The following is a 19,712-nucleotide window of genomic DNA, read 5'->3' as shown; positions in this document are numbered from 1 at the left end:
AAATTCCCTGCTCTAATTAAACACAGAACTCCCCTCTCTCTGATTTAGCCACACCATATTTCCAACCCCTATCCCGGGGTGTCTGCACACAACACTGCTGAGTGATGCTTTGGGATATTACTACTCATTGCGTGAGTAAATACAAAGGAAGGAAAATGCTGCTGGCCTTGTTTCAGGGAAGTTTAAATCAGTTCTTTCTTCCTCAGAATGAATTTGAACAGCAGATCTTTCCCCTAATGAAACTGTTGAGCTCTGGCTAATTTACGGTGGCTTACCTTTCTGGGGCTTCAGCTTTATATTATTCAGCTTACACGTTATTTTAAAGTCTCTGTGCCCTGTGCTCTTATTTGAACATTCTAAACTTTAAATTATTCCATATTTTCTCTTCTTTGGCTTCTCTTGTTTTGGTTTTTTTTTTTTTTTTTTTTCTACTGCTAGGGATTGAACTCAGGGCCTTGTGCATGCCAGGCAAGCATTCTATTACTGAGCTATATCTCAGCCCTTTTTAATTTTTATTTTGAGATAAAATCTCATTATGAAGTCCATGATGGGCATGAACTCCTGCCTCAGCCTTCCAAGCAGTGGTGACTACAGGTGTGTACCCCCTAACCCAGCTTCTGTTGCTTTTTGCTAAAGAATAATTCTTTGAACACTCTGTGGGGTGGAATTCTACAGTCTACTGTATGTTTGAAATAATGCCCTGGCAAGGTGGCAAGATGGGTATTTTGTGGCAGAGGGAAGGGAATGCCACATAAGAGAGGCCAGCATCTTCCATCCAAGATCATGAAGTCAATGGCCAGAACAGCTAAGGCTAGAGACCAGGTGTCCCTTCCAGACCTGGTCATCTCTGGCACACAGCCAGATGGCTTTGGGCTATGGACTGCAGATTTCTAGAAAGGATCCTATTCTGTGAGACACTGAATAATTGTTGATCTTTTCCTTGGTAAGACTTCTGATTGCTGGTTAGGAAGGAACTGCTTCCCTCCCGAGATAATCCGCTTTTCTGTATAGTAAGTATATATTTCTAGGTTTGGGGCTAAGGAGGGTCAGGTAGGCTGAGACCATGTTTGAGGTTGTTTCTTCCTAGATTCTTAAAGTTTCATAGTAAGCTACCCAGCACAATGGGAATATATCTGCCTGGTCTGTGATGGCTAGTATTGATGGACAGGATCTAGAATCATCTATGAGATAAACCTCTGGGCATATCTGTAGGGAGTTTCTAGATTAGATTAATGGAGATGAGAAAATCCACCCTGAATGTGGATGGCATCATCCCATGGGCTGTGGTCCTGGACTGAATAAAAAGGAGAAAGTGAGCTGACACGAGCACTCATCTCCTGCTTCCTGATGGTGGATGCCATGTGAGCAGCCACCTCGTGCTACTGACGTCACTCCTCCTCTACCATGGTGGCCTTTATCCCCTGGAAACCAGACACCAAAATAAACCCTGCATTATTTAAGTTGTTTTGTCATGTATTTTGTCACAACTATGAGACAAGTAACTAATATACCTCCTAGCGCCTCAAAGGCTTAATGTGGTTTTCTCCTCTAACGCACTATAATAATTCTAGAAAGATCTTTCTTCATTCTTTCTAATTGCCCTACTTCTTCAAGGAAGTGTCTTGTATAGATCTACCTGAGGGTTTCATTAGATTGTTATTAATCTTCCTTGTCTTAACCATTCAGAAGGAATACTTCTAGCGAGGGACTCTCACCAAATGTCACTATGTACTTTTAAGCCAAATATGAAATTCTTATGTTCCCAAAGGAGCCTCCAACACCTGTTGACAATGGTTCTTTTTCCCTTCCTTTACCCATCTAATTGCAATTTACCTGCCTCACTAGAGAACAGTGAGGATTAAGCGTCCCGGAGTCACTTTCAAGTTGGTGAATGATTTCTGCCTCCTCGGGGCACATGTTCTGTAAGAGAGACAGAACTGCAATACTAATCAGAGACCTCATGTCCCACAGCCTCAGACTGTCTGAGCTCAGCATCACCCTAACTCCTGACAAAGGCACCAGTAAGTAGTCAGTAGCCAAGTCTGCAAAGTCCAGGAGGCTAGAGAGATGGCTCAATAGGCAAAGCACTTGCCTAAAAAAAGTGTGAAGACTTTCGTCTGGATGCACAGAACCCTCCTAAAAGTCAGATGTGACAGAGCACATCTGTAAACCCAGTAGTCTTGCAGCAAGATGGGAGGCAGAGACACAAGAATCCTTGAAACATGGGTCAACCAGCCAGCCAGAAAACAAGAAACCATGTTTCTAACAAGGTGGGAGGTGACGACTGATACTTCTCTGACCTCCTCCACAGCACACCATGACATACATGCACCTATGTTCACAGAGGAAAATGCACACACATAACACACACACACACACACACACACACACACACACACACCTCCCCCCATGATTTAAGTTTTAATTATAGAAATCCCCTTTTGAAGGATGCACATCCTAATAGCTAGATTTGCAGCTGGAACTGGCCTTAGTTTCCCTGCTGCTGGGCATGGAGAATAGGGCTGCTGTTATGCTCTGACTCAAAACATTTGACAGCTCCTCTGACCCAGTGAACATTTCCTGTGCCCAAAGGTTAATCCACTGTTGACTGCTGCTTGTCACTCCTGACATCTGCCCATTTACTTTTAGCTGTTGGAGACCATCCTATGCATTATAGCCATGTAGCAGTTCCAAATAGCAGCTCCTGGACCCTTGGAGCAGTGACAATCCAAACATCTCCAAACATTGCCAAGTGTTTCCCACATAGGGATGACTCAGTGGCTTGATGACTGGGTATGAACTCTCCATATATTATATGGATTAGGGAACCCTGCATAAGAAAAGTCATCCTTGATCAAATGGACAGGATTGCATACCTATTGCTCTTATCATGCCATATTCATGCTGTTCCTCTTACAGGAAGCAGAGGGGAACACATACATGTGTACAAACAAAGCCACATCCTATCTTTCTTCTCGATTATTTTTTTAAAGCTCCATGGTCTGGTTTTCTTTCAGCCCTGGTGGTCAAGGAATCCCAGCACCAAGTATAACCTTAGGACCCACCCCTAACATACTCCTAATTCCTACCAACTAAGGACTGACATTTTTTCATGTAAAAGCTTCTTTTTAAATATTTGGGAGTCACAATGTGTAAAAACACAAGGGGCAAAACACTAGGGATGGTATGGTAATGACAGGGGGTCAAGAATGTCCATCAAAGGGACCAAACTCTGGAGGGTTTGCATCTCTTCCCTCCAAATATCTCATTAGGGTTCTGAGGCTTGGCCTCCATCTCCCACAGTCCAATTTAATTGAGTGATGTCCTCGCTACGGCATGTTGCTCTTTGGACAGGAGGGTAAACTCATTCTGTCCATCACTGCATTTGCTTTCTTAGGGGCCTTACGATGCTCATGCTGCTCAAGTAATTAAATGCAGGGCACGTCGCAGCTTCCCCTCTCCAGCCTGTCTGAGGGCACAGTGGGTTCCTTCTGATAGCTACTTCTTGACCACATGATTTTGGGAAGCTGGCTGGATGGCTTTTGTTTGTTTCATTATTGCGTGTGACACCTCAGGCCACCAGAAACGTCAAACCTCAGTGAGCCACAGATTCAAAGTGAACAACTGAAAGCTGATTGGTTTTCTGAAGGTCCCTAAATGGAGATGCAGAGAAACTGGAGATCCTGGTTCTGCTGAGGGTCTTACAGAAGACTGCTGCCTTCGGTCAGTACTTTACATGTGTCAGCCTTCAGTTTCATGCCAGGTGACAAAACCCTGCATGTCAGTGCTCAGGCCCTTTTACTTTGAGCTGGGGTGGACTTGTCATAAATATAACACAGTGGGCAGGGAGGTGGCCGTTGTTAAAGAGCTTGCCTTGCAAGCATGGAGATTTGAGTTCAAACATCAGAGTCCGAAGTTAAGATAAAAGTGAGAGTGTTGGAGTGTGTGCTGGAGAGACTTCAGTAGTTAAGAACATGTTCTGCTCTTTCAGAGGACCCAAGTTTGGTTCCCAGTACCCATAGCTGGTGGCTCACAGCCATCTGTAACTCCAGCTCCAGGAGTATCCAATGTGTCTAGCCTCTGGAATCACTTGCACTAACATGTACACACCCTAACAGAGAAATACACAAATAATCAAAAAATAATAGTTAAGAAAAATCAGCATGCTAGTGCATGCTTGCAATCTCAGCACAAGTGGAGGGAGACAGTGAGCTCCAGGGTTCTTCCTGTCTTCCCCTTCACGGGACCTAAGTTCAATGCCCTGGACTAAGAGCTCTTACATCTAGTGTCCATTTTAAACAACAGATCTGTCTGGGAGGAAATCTGGAGCAATTGTAATGAGTTTGGATTTTAGTTTAACACAAATGCTGATTCTGCACATTACACAGATTCGTCATCTTTAAGTGATGCCCCAGATGAGCACTTTAAAATAGATGCAACTTTCTTTATAATACAGCAAAATCTGATAGCTCTATTAATAGGCAGCCTTTGGCCTTGGGAAGGCGTGATGGCAGGTTTTTTAAAATTCATCATCTCTGCATAATTAGTTGTGAATCTCTAAATATTTAAGCTGAAGAATGAACTGGGAACCAGGGCCCTCATCGCTCAGCGTCCCTTTCAATATTGTCCCACAGTCATCATTTCCTTGTGTTTTTCTAATTACTGCAAAACCAATTGTTTTTAACTCAACTGCCCCAGCTCTTTGCAATTTGTTGGATGTAATTACCTTGAAGTGAAGAAAATGCACTTCTTATTCAGCAAACTGGAGCTTGATGAGGTGAACATCGTCAGGTGGCCTCGAGAACCCAGTCCCAAAGCTTTGCTTATTTCTCTTAACTACTGCATTTTGTGTACATGGGGTATGAGAAGCAAGAGGCCTTCTTCAAGCAGGAGCCTGTATTGTAGTGATCTGTAGATCTCAGTAGGATTTGATTTGAAGATTTGTGTGTGCATGTGGACATGTTTGTTCATGTCTGGGGTGCTTTTGCATGTAACTACAAGTGCACAAGAGCATGTAAGCCAGAGGTCAACCTCTGGCATCATTCCATCTACCTCCATCATACTGGAGCTTTCCACCCTGTTTTTAGAGACAGGGTTTCTTACTGGCTTGGAATGCACCAACAAGCTGGGCTGGCTAGTCAGTAATCTTGAGGGAACTGCCTGTCTTTGCCTCTCCAGCTCTGGACCACTAGACCAGGGCATCCAGTATAATACAAGAAAATAAAAAACAAACAAAAAACAAACCATGGTGTTTGAAGGTAGAACAAAAAGCCAATGTATACTTTAGGACCCTTGTTAGAGAAGACTGGATTAGGTTTTTTTTTCCTAAAATGATATTTTAAAATTTTAACATATGCATACAAATAATAATTTTTAATTAACATTTATTCATTGGGGTTAGAGAGATGGCTTAGTGGTTAAGAGCATTTTCTGCTTTTACAGAGAATCTAGGCTTGAAACCTAAACCCACATAGTGGCTCACAACCTTCTATTACTCAAGTTCCAATGGATCTGACATGCTCTTCTGTCCTCCGTGGGAAACTGCCTGCATATGGTGTACATGTATACATGCAGGCAAAATATTTATACACATAAAGTTAGTAAGTCATATAAAATTAGTAAGTCATCACAGAAGAAAGAGCAAAATAACTGTAATTGTAAGAGTCAGATGTTGGAGATGGCTGGAGCAAAAACAATGCCTTCTGGACATGAACTTTCAGTGGTTGCCTCCAGAAAGTCAGGCTGGTCAATATTTCAGCATGGAGTGGAAGAGGATTTGGGGACCCTCTACCCTAACTGTGGAGCTATGGACAGTTGATGGCTTCTGGAGAAAAGAGTTTGTTTTCTTTAAGGGTGTAGTCTCTGGTAATTTAGCCATGATTCAGTGGGTGGCGATTACCCAAGAGTATATGGGTGGCACACATTGGAGAAATAGGTTATTTATTTTTTAAAGACAGTAGCAAATTTGGCGGCAGGGGGAGTGTAATAAGAAGTGCTGGATTTGGGAGGAATTTGGCATAAATATTATCAAAATACATTGTAAAAATTCTCAAAGAATTAGTAAACATACGTTTTAATCTTAAAATTATATTTTTAGAAAATTTCACACATACACCACAACACAAAGTGAACATCTTCACATCCACCCTTTCCCTTCTCCCTACCACCCTGTCTACCTCTAACTCTTCCCCACAAATATCTCTTACGTTCATGTCTATTCATTTTGTTTTGTGACCCACTGACCAGGGGGGCATCTGAGTGACTATGGTCGGGAGCTAAACGTATTGTTTTACCAGAATTAACTGAGAATGTCATTACAAAGTGTATCTTAAAATCAGTATTAATCAACATCAATGAACACTGCTCCTGAGCCAGACATTTATTTATTCAATAAGCAGATTTTTATAGCATATCAGATCTTGCATGAGGTCTTTCTCTGAGATATGACACTATCCTTTTCCGGAAGGGGCCCAGAATCCCAAACCCTCTAAAATTCCTGTAAGTGAATCCATCTTGGTGAACCTTGAGCAATTGGTGTCAGGTTAGGGATGCTTGATTTCCTCATCTATAAAATCAAGACAAAACGTCTCTTTGATAAAGTTCTCATGAGGAATGAATGAGAAAAACCAAAGAAGATGCCACTGGCCTTTCAGAGTAGACTCGCCAGTATCAAGAGGTACGCCGGAGGTACGCCGGGCTGGAACGCAAAGGATTGCATTGCATGCTGAATGAACAGAGTGAAGGAATTCAAGGAGGAATAAACAATATCTTCCTTAGAAGTGGAACAGGGGGAACATACTTAGCCTGTGAGCCTCAGATGAGTCCATTTTTTATGCAAATGTTGAATATCCTTGCTAAACTATCCTGTTGCCATTTTAAGAGGGAAGCCATGCCAAGTGGCTGGGTTCAAAAAAAATTTAAAAGTCAAGTTTACTTGGCAAAGGGGAAACTGAGCTTCACCTTGCTCTTACAGTTTGTTTGGTTTTCCAAAACACCTGAAAGTGGAACTATTGCATGCTGCATGACCCAGCTATGCCACTTCTGGGTATTTACCTGAAGAACTCTTAAGTCAGCATAGCACAGAGGTACACAGGCATTGGTGTTTATTGTACTGATTCACTAGAGCTAAGTTATGCAATCCGTCTAGGTGTCCAACAAAACAGGAATGGATACTGTGGTATACACACATGATGGAATTTTTCTTAGCCATAAAAAGAAGGAAGTCATGACATCTGTAGGAAAATGATGCATCTTAAGACAATCACAGTAGGTAATGAAGCTATTCTTAGAAAGACAAATAGCGTGTATTTTCTCTTAGTTGAAGTTCTCAGGTTTTATATAAAAAACACAAAATCATGTATGTATATATGATGTGAAAGTGTCTAGGGAACAAAGGGTACTAAGCAGAGGAGGAAGGGTAAAAGGGGGAGAGTAGGAGGAATAAGTTCAGCCTAAAAAATATATATGCACGAAAACCTAAAACTAAAGAATTTACTTCATTGTGGTATGACTGCTATACAACAAGGTGGATGCATTGAATATGTCCAGGCTGATGAGTCTGGAGGCCAGGGGCCTAACTGAGTGGACTTTGTGAATAATAAAGATGCACTGGAAAGCTCTAAGCAAAGGGACCATGCCATGGCATGCTGCTTTTGAGGCAGAGTGCACTGGTGGCGATGTAGATGACGTACTGACTGGGCCATGATGCAGGTAGAAGAGAGACACTGGGGCTATATAGCCCAGCTGAGGTATTGGACTGTGCTAGGGGCAGAGGAGGTGAATATGAGGCAGACCTGAGACATATGTGGAAGGGAAGCTAGCAGGACATTGGAATGGCCAAAATGGGGTAAGACAATGAGTAGCCAAGGACACTGGGAATTTCTAAAGTGATGGCGCAGGGCATTCATTGGAGAAGGGGAGCCTGGGAGGCAGGGCTGCTCTCTATACAGAACCAAGGAGATTCAGTTTGGATTTTTTCTTTTTTTTTCTTTTGCCCAGGCTTGCAGCATATTTTGCTTTCTTTTATTAGCATATACTACCTAATATAACTGGTTGCATCATGGCATTTTCATACATGCATATAATTTGACCATATTTACCCCCATTACCCTCTATTACCACCTCTCACTCCTGCTGATCCCAGCAAGTCCCCCTTCTACTAGCATCTCCCCCACATCTGTTGATTTTAACTAGACTTTCTTACACATGCCAGAGTCAAGGGTTACTTAGAGATGCATGGCTGAGGGGACGTCTGCAGGACATGGATGAGGGGTTATCTACAGGAGTGTTGGTGGTGGGTTATTTACTGGGATGCCCATCTTACCATTGGCTACCCCACCGAAGAAAATGTTTCTCCTTTCTCCAGCAACTATTACCTTCCTACAGACCATCATACAGGGGTGGGGCCTCATGACCTACCTTGCTTCCTGCATAATGGAATGCTGACATGCCCAATATCATGTCTGTCTTTTGTAGGTTATCACAGCTACTGGTGGTTCAAAAGCGTATTTGCTTTTAAGCAACTGATACAGGAACTCCAGGAGAGTTGAGATGTTCTTCCTCTTGTCTTTGCACACACAGGCTGGGCTTTCCTGCTGTCCTTCTACAGTCCTTCCCTCATATTACACTGAGCCCCCGGCTTGCCCTCTTCCTATCTCCTCTGCACCTGCAGTCATCAGTGCCTAAGACTCTGACTGCACACGTAGGGAGAGAATATTTCTTTTTCTCAGCTGGCAAATAAGAGTGGGTAGCTCTGTGAAAACAAAGCTACAAAATGACTTCTCTGCTCCCTCACCCACTGGGCCACCTACTCAGCCCCTGGATTCGGCATCTGTGGGCAGACTCTGCTAACAAGTGGTCTCTTAACATTTCTCAGTCAAGCAAAAGAAGCCAATTTTGAAAGAAAGGATGCGTGTTTACTTCGGTGCTTTATGAGCAAGGAGGCAGGGCTCTAGGGAGGAGGTATGTTTTGCCACATTTGACATGATGCAAAGAAGCAAGCTGACAGGCTGGGCGTGTGGCTCAGTTGGTTGCTTGTACCTCTATGAACAGCATGCTTGTGAAGTTCAACCTCCCTGGCTAGCTTTCTTTTTGAAGCAGGATTGGCAATAGAAAAAATCATTCTTTCTGTACTTAAAGTATGCATATTCCTAAATACATAAATATAACCTGATCAGCCTGTATAATGTTACTTATATGTATGTATTTTGGAATATTTATGTGTGCACAGATGGACACACACACACACACACCACACATAAATAACAGCAATTAAAAAGTGGCCATGCTTTCAAAGAGAGCAAGGGTGGGTACCTGGAAAGGTATGGGAGGGAAGAAAGAGAGGGGGAAATGATGAACAGTAATCACCAAAAAATATTTAAGAGCATGTATATTTAGGGCTGGGGATGTAACTCAGTTGGTAGAGTACTTAATTAATGTTCACAAAGCTCTGTGTTCCATCCTCAGTGCCACGTGAACCAGGTGTGGTGGTGGTGCATGCCTGTAATCCCAGAACTCAGGAGGTAGAGACAGCAAAAGAAGAGTTCAGGGTCATCCTCAACTATAAAATAAATTCAAGGTTGGTCTGGGCTACATAAGATCTGTCAGTAAGCTCTTCCTCACAGATGAACTCTTAAAACACTGTGGTCTGCTGTCTGCTTTTCTTTGCATACACCCTGGGTCTCCAGAAACATTTAATGAAGCAATGGAGAGTCATGGCCCTGGGTGTCCAGTTTCTAGCATATTATAATCTCTCTTTGATCTGAATCCTATCGTGTTGTTCCTTGCTTCTTAAGAGTCATCAGAAAAGCAGGTCATGTGGTCCAATTGCATAGAACCTTGGGTTAAAAGAACAATATTTGCCCACCCCATTTGTAGCTTTCTTTCTGTCCCCAAATGGAAAATGGCCTTTGAGAAGTAAGCAGTTGCTGACTGTATAATCTAATTTACTATTAATTAGGAGTAGAGGCTAAGACATAGATGAAAGTGTCTATGTTGTTATGAACTGGATATGAACTGGATGTGGATTGCACCCTATGTGACCACACCCCAAGTTGGTATTTTGAGGGGTGAACTGGTTGATTTTAACTGAACTTGACAGAACACATGATTGCATGAGGGGAGAGTCTCCATGAGGGGAGGAATTATTTAAAACAAGCTCATCTGTGGAAGACTGCTTTTAATTGTTCATTTGATATAAGAAGACTCAGATTATTGTGGGTAGCAGCATTCCCTAGGCAGGGATTCCTGAACAGTGTAAGAGAGGCGATGCTAGGAAGTATGGATCCAGGCCTTTATTCTCTTTGCTCTTGACTACAGATACAGTAAAGTTTTAAGTTCCTGCCTTGACTTCCCTGTGATCATGGTCTATAATCTAGAAACCCTTTTCGTTGCTTTTTGTTAGGGTATTTGTCACAAAAGCTGAAATGAAAATACAGTGGAGTTCATGGAGTATTTTGGTAGGAGAGCCTAGATAATGGAAGTGAATCACGGGGCTATGTGTGTGGATGTTTGAAGATGCAGCCCAGCTCTGGTTTCAGCCTAGCGCTCTCTGCCTCAGAGCTGCCATCAGGTGAAGAAGTTGTAGCTGTAAGCTTCTGCTGCCTTGGAAAGGAGCCATTCCACTCTGCCCTCCTCCTACTGTGGACTGAAGTCCCTGGAAACTCAGCCGAAATGAACTGATTCTCCCTTATATTATATCTGCCAGGTATTTTATCACAGAGATGAGAAAAGTAACCAATACAGACTTGACAAAACAAGGCAAGATTTGATTTAAAATTAAATCTATCTGTACAGTGTGTAAGGAGCTCAGATCTTGCAATCAGGACAGGCAGGTAGATGGCACCCCCTTACCTGGGTCTCAGTGGCAGCATCTTCACCCCTCCATCCTGAAAGGGGCTCACGGGCCACTGCATCCTCCACATATTCAAATGATGGGCCAGTCTGGGTCTTTGACTCTGCTTCATTCTGCTTTTGGAAACTGGTTTTTCCTAAATGAAGAAAGGCACATTAAATAAAAAACAGACTTTCACTGACCTTTGACAATTTTAGGAAGGAGGAGGGGAGACATTTAAAAATAATATGAAGGTCTGAATATGGGGAAATATTGGGTCTCCTGCCATTCTGTTCCCTATTTGAGTGTGTGTTGCCCAAATATTTGCATAACTGTGTAGACATATCTACAGAGGAGACCTAAAGTCTCCTCTGCCCTGGGACCTGACATCTTTCAAAACAGGTTGAGGCCTTCCACATTAAAAAGGGTTCAACAAGCAAACCATCAGGAAACAGGAAGGCTATCTGTCAAATAATGCTGTTTATCAAATAATGAACACATTTTGCAGGCTGCTGTGATTTAAATATGAAATGATCACCACAGGCTCACCCATCTGAACACATGGTCCCTGACTGGTAGTGCTGTTTCAGAAAGTTATGGAACCTTTTAAAGGGTTTGCCTCACTAGAGGAAGTGGGTCACTAGGAAGAGACCTTGGCACTTCATAGCCTGGTCTCACTTCCCGTTCTCTGTTTTCTGAATGTGAATGCCATGTAACCAGCTAGCCTCCTGCTCTCATTGTCATGTCTTCCCTCCCAACTGTTGTCTTCCCCCACTGTGATGGGCTGTATCTCCTTGGAACTGTGAACCAAAATAAACCCTTTCTTTCTTAAGTAGCTTTTGTTTGGATATTTTATCATAGCAATGAGAAGAGAAATAATTCAGAGGACTAATACGAGATCCTTCGAGAATCTCCATGAAAAGGATACAATTTTTCAGCCTTTCCTAAACATCATTGAGCAGTGGATCCTTGTTTCCCTTTGCTGATGTTTTTAAAGCTTTATAAATTATATATATATATATATATATATATATATATATATATATCATATTCTTCCATGTACGTCCCTACCTGCCTTTTCTAGCCTCCCCTCACTCCTGTTAGTTCCCTTTGTGCCCTATACAGTTTTACTTCTACTTTTAACACACACACACACACACACACACACACACACACACACACACACACACAGAGGGGGGGGAGAATTTTATGTATCTACATAAAAATCAGAAGAAGCATGCTATTTGCCTTCTGGACATGTGTGCCATTCTCTTAGTATGCCCATCTACAGTTGCATGTATTTTCCTGCAAATGACACGACTTCATTCTTCCTTGTAAGTGAACAAATTTCCATTGTGTATACAAACCACATTTTCTTTATCCATTTCGCTGTTGATGGATACCAAGGCTGGTTCCATAGCTTAGCCCTTGTGATTAGTGCTGCAGTGAGGACAGACGCACAAGGCTCTCTGTGATGTCTTGTTTCAGAGTCCTCTGGGTCACATGGAAGATTTATTAGTTTTGAGGAATCTCTGCACTGACTTAGAGAGTAGCTGGACTGTCCACATTCCCACTAGCGGTGTTATATGGGTTCCCTTTGATCCGCAACCCCATCAGCATTTGTTGCTACTTGTTTTCTTAATAACCTTTATTCTACCTTCTATAGGACAGAATTTTAATGAGTTTTGACTTGTAATTCTCTGATGGCTGACGAAGATGAACATGTTTCTCATTTATTTGTTGTTGAAGCTGAAGGATCTTAATGGTGGCTCCTCTTTTAGAATGATGAAAGAAGGGATTCTGTAAGTCAATGTCCTATTGTGGCATATATATGTATAGATATAGATGGATACACATACACCCACACACAAATAGACATAGTTATGGAAAATCCAATGAAAACAAACATAAGAAGAATGAAAGGGAGGAATCTTCAGGAGAATAATGCAACCAGAAATAAATATTAAGCAAATTGTGCCAATCTCAGAAAGACAAATATTGTATGTTTTCTCTCGTGTGTAGTTCTTTTATTTTATATAGCTAAAAAAAATCATATATTTACAGATGACATAAAAATAGAAGGAAAGTGTTAGGGGGCCAAAGGGGACTGGTAGGAGAGAGGACAAGGGCAGAGAGGGCAGGGAATAGGAAGAAATGTAGGCACAACATAAACATATACTTGTATATATTAAATATAAACTTTTAAAAATAAGTTTAAAAAACTACCCTAATTATTAATAGAACGTGCCACACAGCCCTCCATAGCAGTTTGCTTAGGTGAGACAATAAGGTAGTTATGCTTTTACCAACACTGTGAGACGTGTTCAGAAGACTCCATGTTTGAAATGGGACTAAGAAAAAGGCAGTATCCAACTGTAAATCACACAGAAAGTGGCTATTGGGAAGGAGGGAAATGGAATCAACTGTGCAAATCACACAGGAAGTGGCTGTTAGGAAGGAAGGAAATGGAATTTTCCTTTTGTTCCTGAAACGTCTGCACTACATCATTTTTCACCTAACAAATGGTCACCGAGAAAAGCACCGGAAGGCAGCCCTGCTTATGTGGGTGTCATGGACAGGAAACTTCAGGGTGGGTGACCCCAAGATGGCCTCCTGTCTGCCTACCACTGTCTCCCATATACTACCTTTTTACAACTCTTTGTGACAATTTAATTAAGACACAACCCTTGGGATTTGGATGCAGCGAATATAAGTGGCAAGATCAGAACAATCTCCTTCCTGTCCCCTTCTTATGAAGCAATTCAAAGCTTGTGGTTTCTATTCAATTTGTTATAATGACAGTGTTTAATCATGGAGTCTACTCGGCAGCCCGCTGCCGAATTGAGGTCACACATGCGACTATTCAGGCATAGAGCACATAATCTATAACTAAGATTTCGCCCCTGAAGCTCTGGAGGCTGTGCCATTAATTAACACTGCACTTACTTCAAAAATAATATGCATTATGGCCTTTAAAAATGTAACCTTGGCTGGGAAGGAGCGAGAGTTCTGATGAGGCCCCTTGGCCATTGCTATCGCTGTGTGAAGAGTTTAGTCACAGGAGCAGTCTGATCCATCCATTCAAACATGTTTAATTAACAGCCTTCTCTTTCAAGTCTCAGAAACCTATAGGATAACCTTCATGTGTGGCTCCTTTCCGATCTTCTAACCATAAACAAAAGCACTGTTTTAGAGAGAGCTTATACCTGTCTTGTCAGAGCCACAACCACACATGTTAAGAATTATTGAGCATCATCCTGGTCTGCAATAAATATTTTTAATCAAGGGAACAATGAAAAAAAAACTTTGACCCTTAGCTTGGCCTTGTCTTTGCTCATAAAAGCTTCTTTCCATTGGTTGCAGGCAGGTCTCGAAGGGAAGGTGAGCCATTTTCCTCTGCAGCCAACACACAACCTGCTGCTGATCAATCAAACTAAGTCTTTATGGTTCAGCAGCACGTGAACGTACATTAACGAGATAGAAATATGTCAGAAGTCTTAATAGTCCTGGGTTAGAGGGCACACAACATTCCACTTACATCAGTGTGTTGGGGCTAAATTGTTCTATAGTCAGAACATCAATTTTTAATAGATTTCTATATTTTAAACTATGTGTATAGATGTGTCTCCATACAGGCATGTGCACTTGAGAGCAGTACCTCCAGGGGTCACAGAGGATATTGGATCCTCTGGAGCTGGAGTGACAGGTAGTTGTGAGCTGCCCAATGAAGGTTCTGGGAACTGAACCCAGGTCCCCTTCAAGAGCAGTACACACTTTTAACAGCTGAGCCATCTCTCCAACCCCTCTTTTAAATAAGTCCTATGTGGAGTTTTTTAATAAGGATAAAATCCCATGAATATATTGCATATTTTTGTTTCTTCATCAATTTATGAACCATCTGTTAGTGTGCTGTTTCCTTTTATGAATGCTCACTCCTTAACACTAAAAGTTGATAATGTCATTTTGTTAATTAGTGCATGTGTGTATATTTATGAATGTGTACGTGTGTGTATTTGTGTGTGTGTGTGTGTGTGTGTGTGTGTGTGTGTGTGTGTGTGTGTGTGTGTGTGTGTGTAGAACAGATAGAAACTTTGGGTGTTGTTCATCAGGTACCTTGTATAAAATCTCTCACTGCTTGGTGTTTGCTGTTTGTCTAGACTTGCTGGTCAGCAAGCTCCAGGGAGTGGCCTTTCTCTAATTCTACAGCACTGAGATTACAGATTATATGGTTTTTTTGCATGGGTTCTAGGAACTGAACTAGAGTTACTGTGTTTGCAAACTTCACCACCTTATCCATTGAGCCATCTTCCCAGCCCCTGATAAGTTCTTACATGTGTAGTTCCACTTTCTGGTTGAGGGTATAGAGAGATTTCAATAAATTGCATTTCAGTGGAGCAGAGGTCACTGTGTGACTTGCCTCCTGCCAGGTAGTTTTATATGTTCATCAGCAAGCATGCTATTATGGAGGGAACAATTTCACTGGAAATTATATGGCAGCACTTTACCTGAGGAAGTGGCCTTGGGAAGGTGGCTCTGCAGAGCTTGAATCCCTCTGGCCATCACGCTAGGGTCAGATATGGAATGGATGACAGTGGACTCCGAGGAGCTCTGGCTGTCTGTGGAGGAAGGCACTTCACGTTCAAGAGTTTGGGCTCTGGCAGAGGAAGTTATGGAAGAGGCTGGCTGGAGAGGTGGGAGGGGCTCAGTGTCCTCTGGGGAGTCTGGCTGGCATATGTATCGTCCCATTGAGCGGTTTCCTGAGTCCGGGAGAGGGAAGGTTCCAATCCCACTGTCCAGTGTTCTCATCTGGCAGTTTGATTCTAACATAGAGAAACACAGAGAAAAATTAGAGAGGGCTGACATAAAAATCAACAGTCATTATTTAGATGTCATCTGGAAGAAAGAAGGCATCCAAAGGGAAGAATTTAGAAGAATGTACATAAAGGACTGGTGAGATGTCTCAGCTGCGAAAGGCACGCACTTGTTTTGGAAGCTTGGTGACCTGCGTGTACCAGTAGAATGGTTGAAGGAGAGAAAAACAATTCTCTGGTCTCCACATGCCCATTATAGCATAATGCCCCTCCCCTAATACTCTGTGGATACAAACACACAATGATAATGACAATCATACTAACACAGAAGAAAAATGACACACATTTGAAAAACTGTTCTAAATATCCAGTGAGGTGCATGCAGCTGAGGTTTTGTTGAATATTAAAGTATCTCCTTCACATGATGAAGTAAGGAGGTTGGCCCAATTATGGGTGGCCATAGTTTCCATATGCACTAGATGGTTCTCTAGAGTGACAAGAGAAAAAGGAACCCACATTAGAGACTAATGATTACTTCTGATTATCTTTATTTCAGTCTGGGGCTCATAGGGCTTCAGTTAGGTGAAGTTTAATAACTGAAATAAAGTGAGTAATGAGCACACATAACAGACCCCAGTGATGTCCTGACACAGTGGATGGCATGTCTCTTGCACTGGCTGACTCAGTACTGCCCCAGCCTCTAACGTGGACAGTAAGGACACAGGTTACTCCAAATGTACTTAGGGGTCAGATCAGCGATAACCACGTGATATGTGTGTGACAGACACCTTTTTAAAGAAGGTCTGGGGAACTCTGCCCTTAATTGTTGCTTTATGCAGTGACAAGACTCATCTCAGCCCTGTGTGTGTGTGTGTGTGTGTGTGTGTGTGAAGTAAAGGCCAGAGGTCAAAGTCTGGTGTCTTCCTCAATCATGTTCCACCTTATATTTTTATTTTATGTGTATTAGTGTTTTTTCCTGAATGTATGTACATGCACCATGAGTGGAGTACCCTTGGAGGCCAGAAGAGGGCATCAGATTCCCCAAGAACTGGAGTTATAAGCTGCCATATAGGTAGGTGCTGGAAACCAAAGCTGAGTCCTCTGAAGGACAGCAGGTGATCTTTACTGATGAGCCATCTCTCCAGCTCACTTCACTTCACTTTTTGAGACATGGTCTCCCACTGAATTGAGGCTTGCCCATTCAGCTAGATTAGCTAGCCCGTGCGCTTCTCTTCTTCCTCAGCTTGGGTTTGCAGATGCTGACACCACTCCTGGCTTTTTATATAGGTTCTGGGGGGACCAAACTTGGGCCCTCATGCTTGCATGGTGTAGCACTGTCCTGACTAAGACATCTCCTTAGTTCCACCATGTGGATTTTTCATTCCTTCTAGACAGCCCAGTATTTTCTAGAACAAATTAAGCTGATTTTTACCATGTATATGACAAATTGAGTAAATTATATATCACCTTCAGAAAAAGTTTATGTAGAATATATCTGACAAAAATTGCTTCTTATTTAATTTCTAAGACGGAAATGTGGTTTATAAAAGCTAATGAGATACCCTTCAAATTGTGGTTGTCACATAGAGTTTCTTCCCATACGATAAAATCTCAGAATGAAATTTCCTTGTTGTCTCATGAGGGTCTTGCAAGTCTAGAAGTGGGTAAGAGATAGAACTCAGCACTGCTTTGGACTTAGGGGGTAGAACAGCTATGGCATAATCTTCATTTTCACTGGCTACCATGTCACCAGTGTTTTACGGAGCAGTGGCTTGTGGCACAGCCGCCAACTGAGTGGAGAGTCTCAGCACAAGAGTGGGCTCCAGTTCCCTGTAGGCTGCTACAAGCATTCACATTGGGTCTTTAACTAATCTCTGAAATTTAGAACAGTGCCCATCATACTGCAGGATAGAAAAGGGATGAGGTAATAAATGATAACATGGGTCAAATACTCAGTATGCCGATTACATGTTAGGACAGAACTGAGAGGCAAACAACAACATATTGGTGACATATATGATCTCATTTCACCATCAGTTAGTATCCAAACCCCATTCTCCTCCTTAAACTTCTATGCTGTAAGCAGTAGCAAAAACCTGAAAAATTTCTAATACTGCGGAAGCAGGGAGGAAGAAGGTGGATTCTCTAGGACCTGGAAATGTTAATACCTTTTTGGAAGTACTTGGAAGCTGTGGTGATTTCACTAAGAAACATCCCCCATGAATTCCAACTTGCTTCTCAGCAGGTGATGCCATTTTGGGAGGTAACAGCACCTTTGGGAGGTGGGCCTTGTTGTAGAAAGTACAACCGTGGGGCAGCTTTGGGGGTTAGCTGTTTTGGCCCACTTTCAGTTCACTCTCTGTTTTTTCCAGTCTGTCGGTTGAGATGTGAGCTCCCAGCTTTCTGCTCCTGCTGCCATGCCTGCCACTTGCTGCTCTGCCTGGTCACCACGATTGTATGGCATGGGATCTGGCACAACTATGGGCTGTAGGGTCCCTGACTTCCATGGCTGGGCTCTAAGGGGTCATTTTCCCTCCCATGATCAGAAGGGCAGAATTTCAGTCTTATTAATTTCATGGCCCCCACCTAGTCAGCTTTACTTTCAACTGTCCTTACAGATAATTCACTGTGGTGGTCTGAATGAGAATGGCTCCTATAGGCTTATATATTTGAATGTCTAGCTCCCAGTTGGTGGACTGTTAGGGAGGTGGAGGAGGAGGAAGAGGAGGAGGAAGAGGAGGAGGAAGAGGAGGAAGAGGAGTAGGAAGAGGTGTGTCAGTGGGGGTGGGCTTCCAGGCTTCAAAGGCCCACATCAGGTGATATCTCACTCTTTCACTGTCTGCTTGCTGCCTGTGGATCAGGATGTAAACTCTCAGCTGCTGCTCCAGCACTGTGCCTGCCTCCCTGCCTGCTGCCATGCTCTCCACCATGATGGTCATATGGATGGATTCACCCTCTGAGACTGTGAGCACTTCCCCAATGAACTGCTGCCTTCTGTAAGCTGCCTTGGTTAGAACAGTAACTAAGATCTTCATTTCTATTTTCTCTCTAGTTAAGGAGACTCCATGATTGCTGGGAGAGATGATGGGCTCTCTGCATGAGAAGACATTGCCAGGAGTCTGTCTGACAGTCAGCTCATCCATCTGCCCACCCACCTGTTGTCCATCTGTCTGTCCCTCCCTCTCTCTCTCGCCTTCCCTCCCTCCCAACTTTCCTTCTTCTCCCTTCCCTACCTTCCTTATTTCCATATGAAAATGCTGGTTGTCTTAGTTTGTGCTTATTATCCCAAAGGCTGGTTGGCTAGCCCACTGAGCCAAACGGGTGAGCACCAGGTTTAGTGAGAGTCTTTGCTATTAAAAAATGATAGGGGCTCAGTGGTTTAGAGCACTTGCTGCTTTTGTAGAGGACCCAGGCTCAATTCCCATCACCCACATGGCAGCTCACAACTGTCTGTAGCTCCAGTTCCAAGAGATGGGACACTCTCACCTGACCTCTACTGGCACTGGCGTAAGACCCACACATGGTTCACAGACATGTAAGTAGGGAAAACACTCATACACAAAATAAAAGATGTCAAAGTAGACAGAAACTGAGGAATATATCTGAAATCAAACTCTGACCTCCACATGTTATGCACATACATGTTCTCACACATATATGAACACAAGAAGACACCCCAAAGGGGGACTCTTAGCTTTCTTTTCAGCAGTCTCCATCCCTTAAGCCTGACTATTTCTGCTAGATCTCTAATAAAAGCCTAGTGGCAGTTGTAGACAATAGAACAGAGGACCAACTTGGGGTCCCAAACAAAAGAGTGATGGAACTCTGTCTGGTGCCATTCTGAGGACTGGAATTTACTGGCATCTGACCCTTATTTCCTTTCCCATTAAGCACACAGAATTGCTATACCACAACTGCAAATGGGACTCTTTGAATTCCTAAGTTCTCTGAGGACTATGTGCACAGACAAACTCAGAACCCACTTGCTATTAACAACTTCTTCTTTTTAATTTCTAAAATTCCCAGACACCAACTGTGGAGGATGTGAAGGCGTCATTTTTAAAGAAAGT

At 42.7% G+C, this 19,712-nt stretch overlaps 1 protein-coding gene across 1 annotated transcript in view; it reads right to left on the bottom strand.

Moving 5' to 3' along the window:
- The window catches only part of Nckap5 (NCK associated protein 5), a 544,909-nt gene that overhangs the window by 46,265 nt on the left and 478,932 nt on the right, over positions 1-19,712 (bottom strand). The window contains exons 14-15 of the mRNA XM_035445835.1: positions 15,337-15,651; positions 10,852-10,988 (exon numbers count right to left, since the gene is read on the bottom strand). Coding sequence (XP_035301726.1) covers positions 10,852-10,988; positions 15,337-15,651 — 452 coding nt within the window. The remainder of the gene's footprint in view (positions 1-10,851; positions 10,989-15,336; positions 15,652-19,712) is intronic.

This window comes from Cricetulus griseus, chromosome 5 (assembly GCF_003668045.3).
Source record: "Cricetulus griseus strain 17A/GY chromosome 5, alternate assembly CriGri-PICRH-1.0, whole genome shotgun sequence".
Taxonomy (NCBI): domain Eukaryota; kingdom Metazoa; phylum Chordata; class Mammalia; order Rodentia; family Cricetidae; genus Cricetulus; species Cricetulus griseus.
The sequence above is the reverse complement of the archived record's forward strand: the minus strand, read 5'-3'. Positions and strand labels throughout refer to the sequence as shown.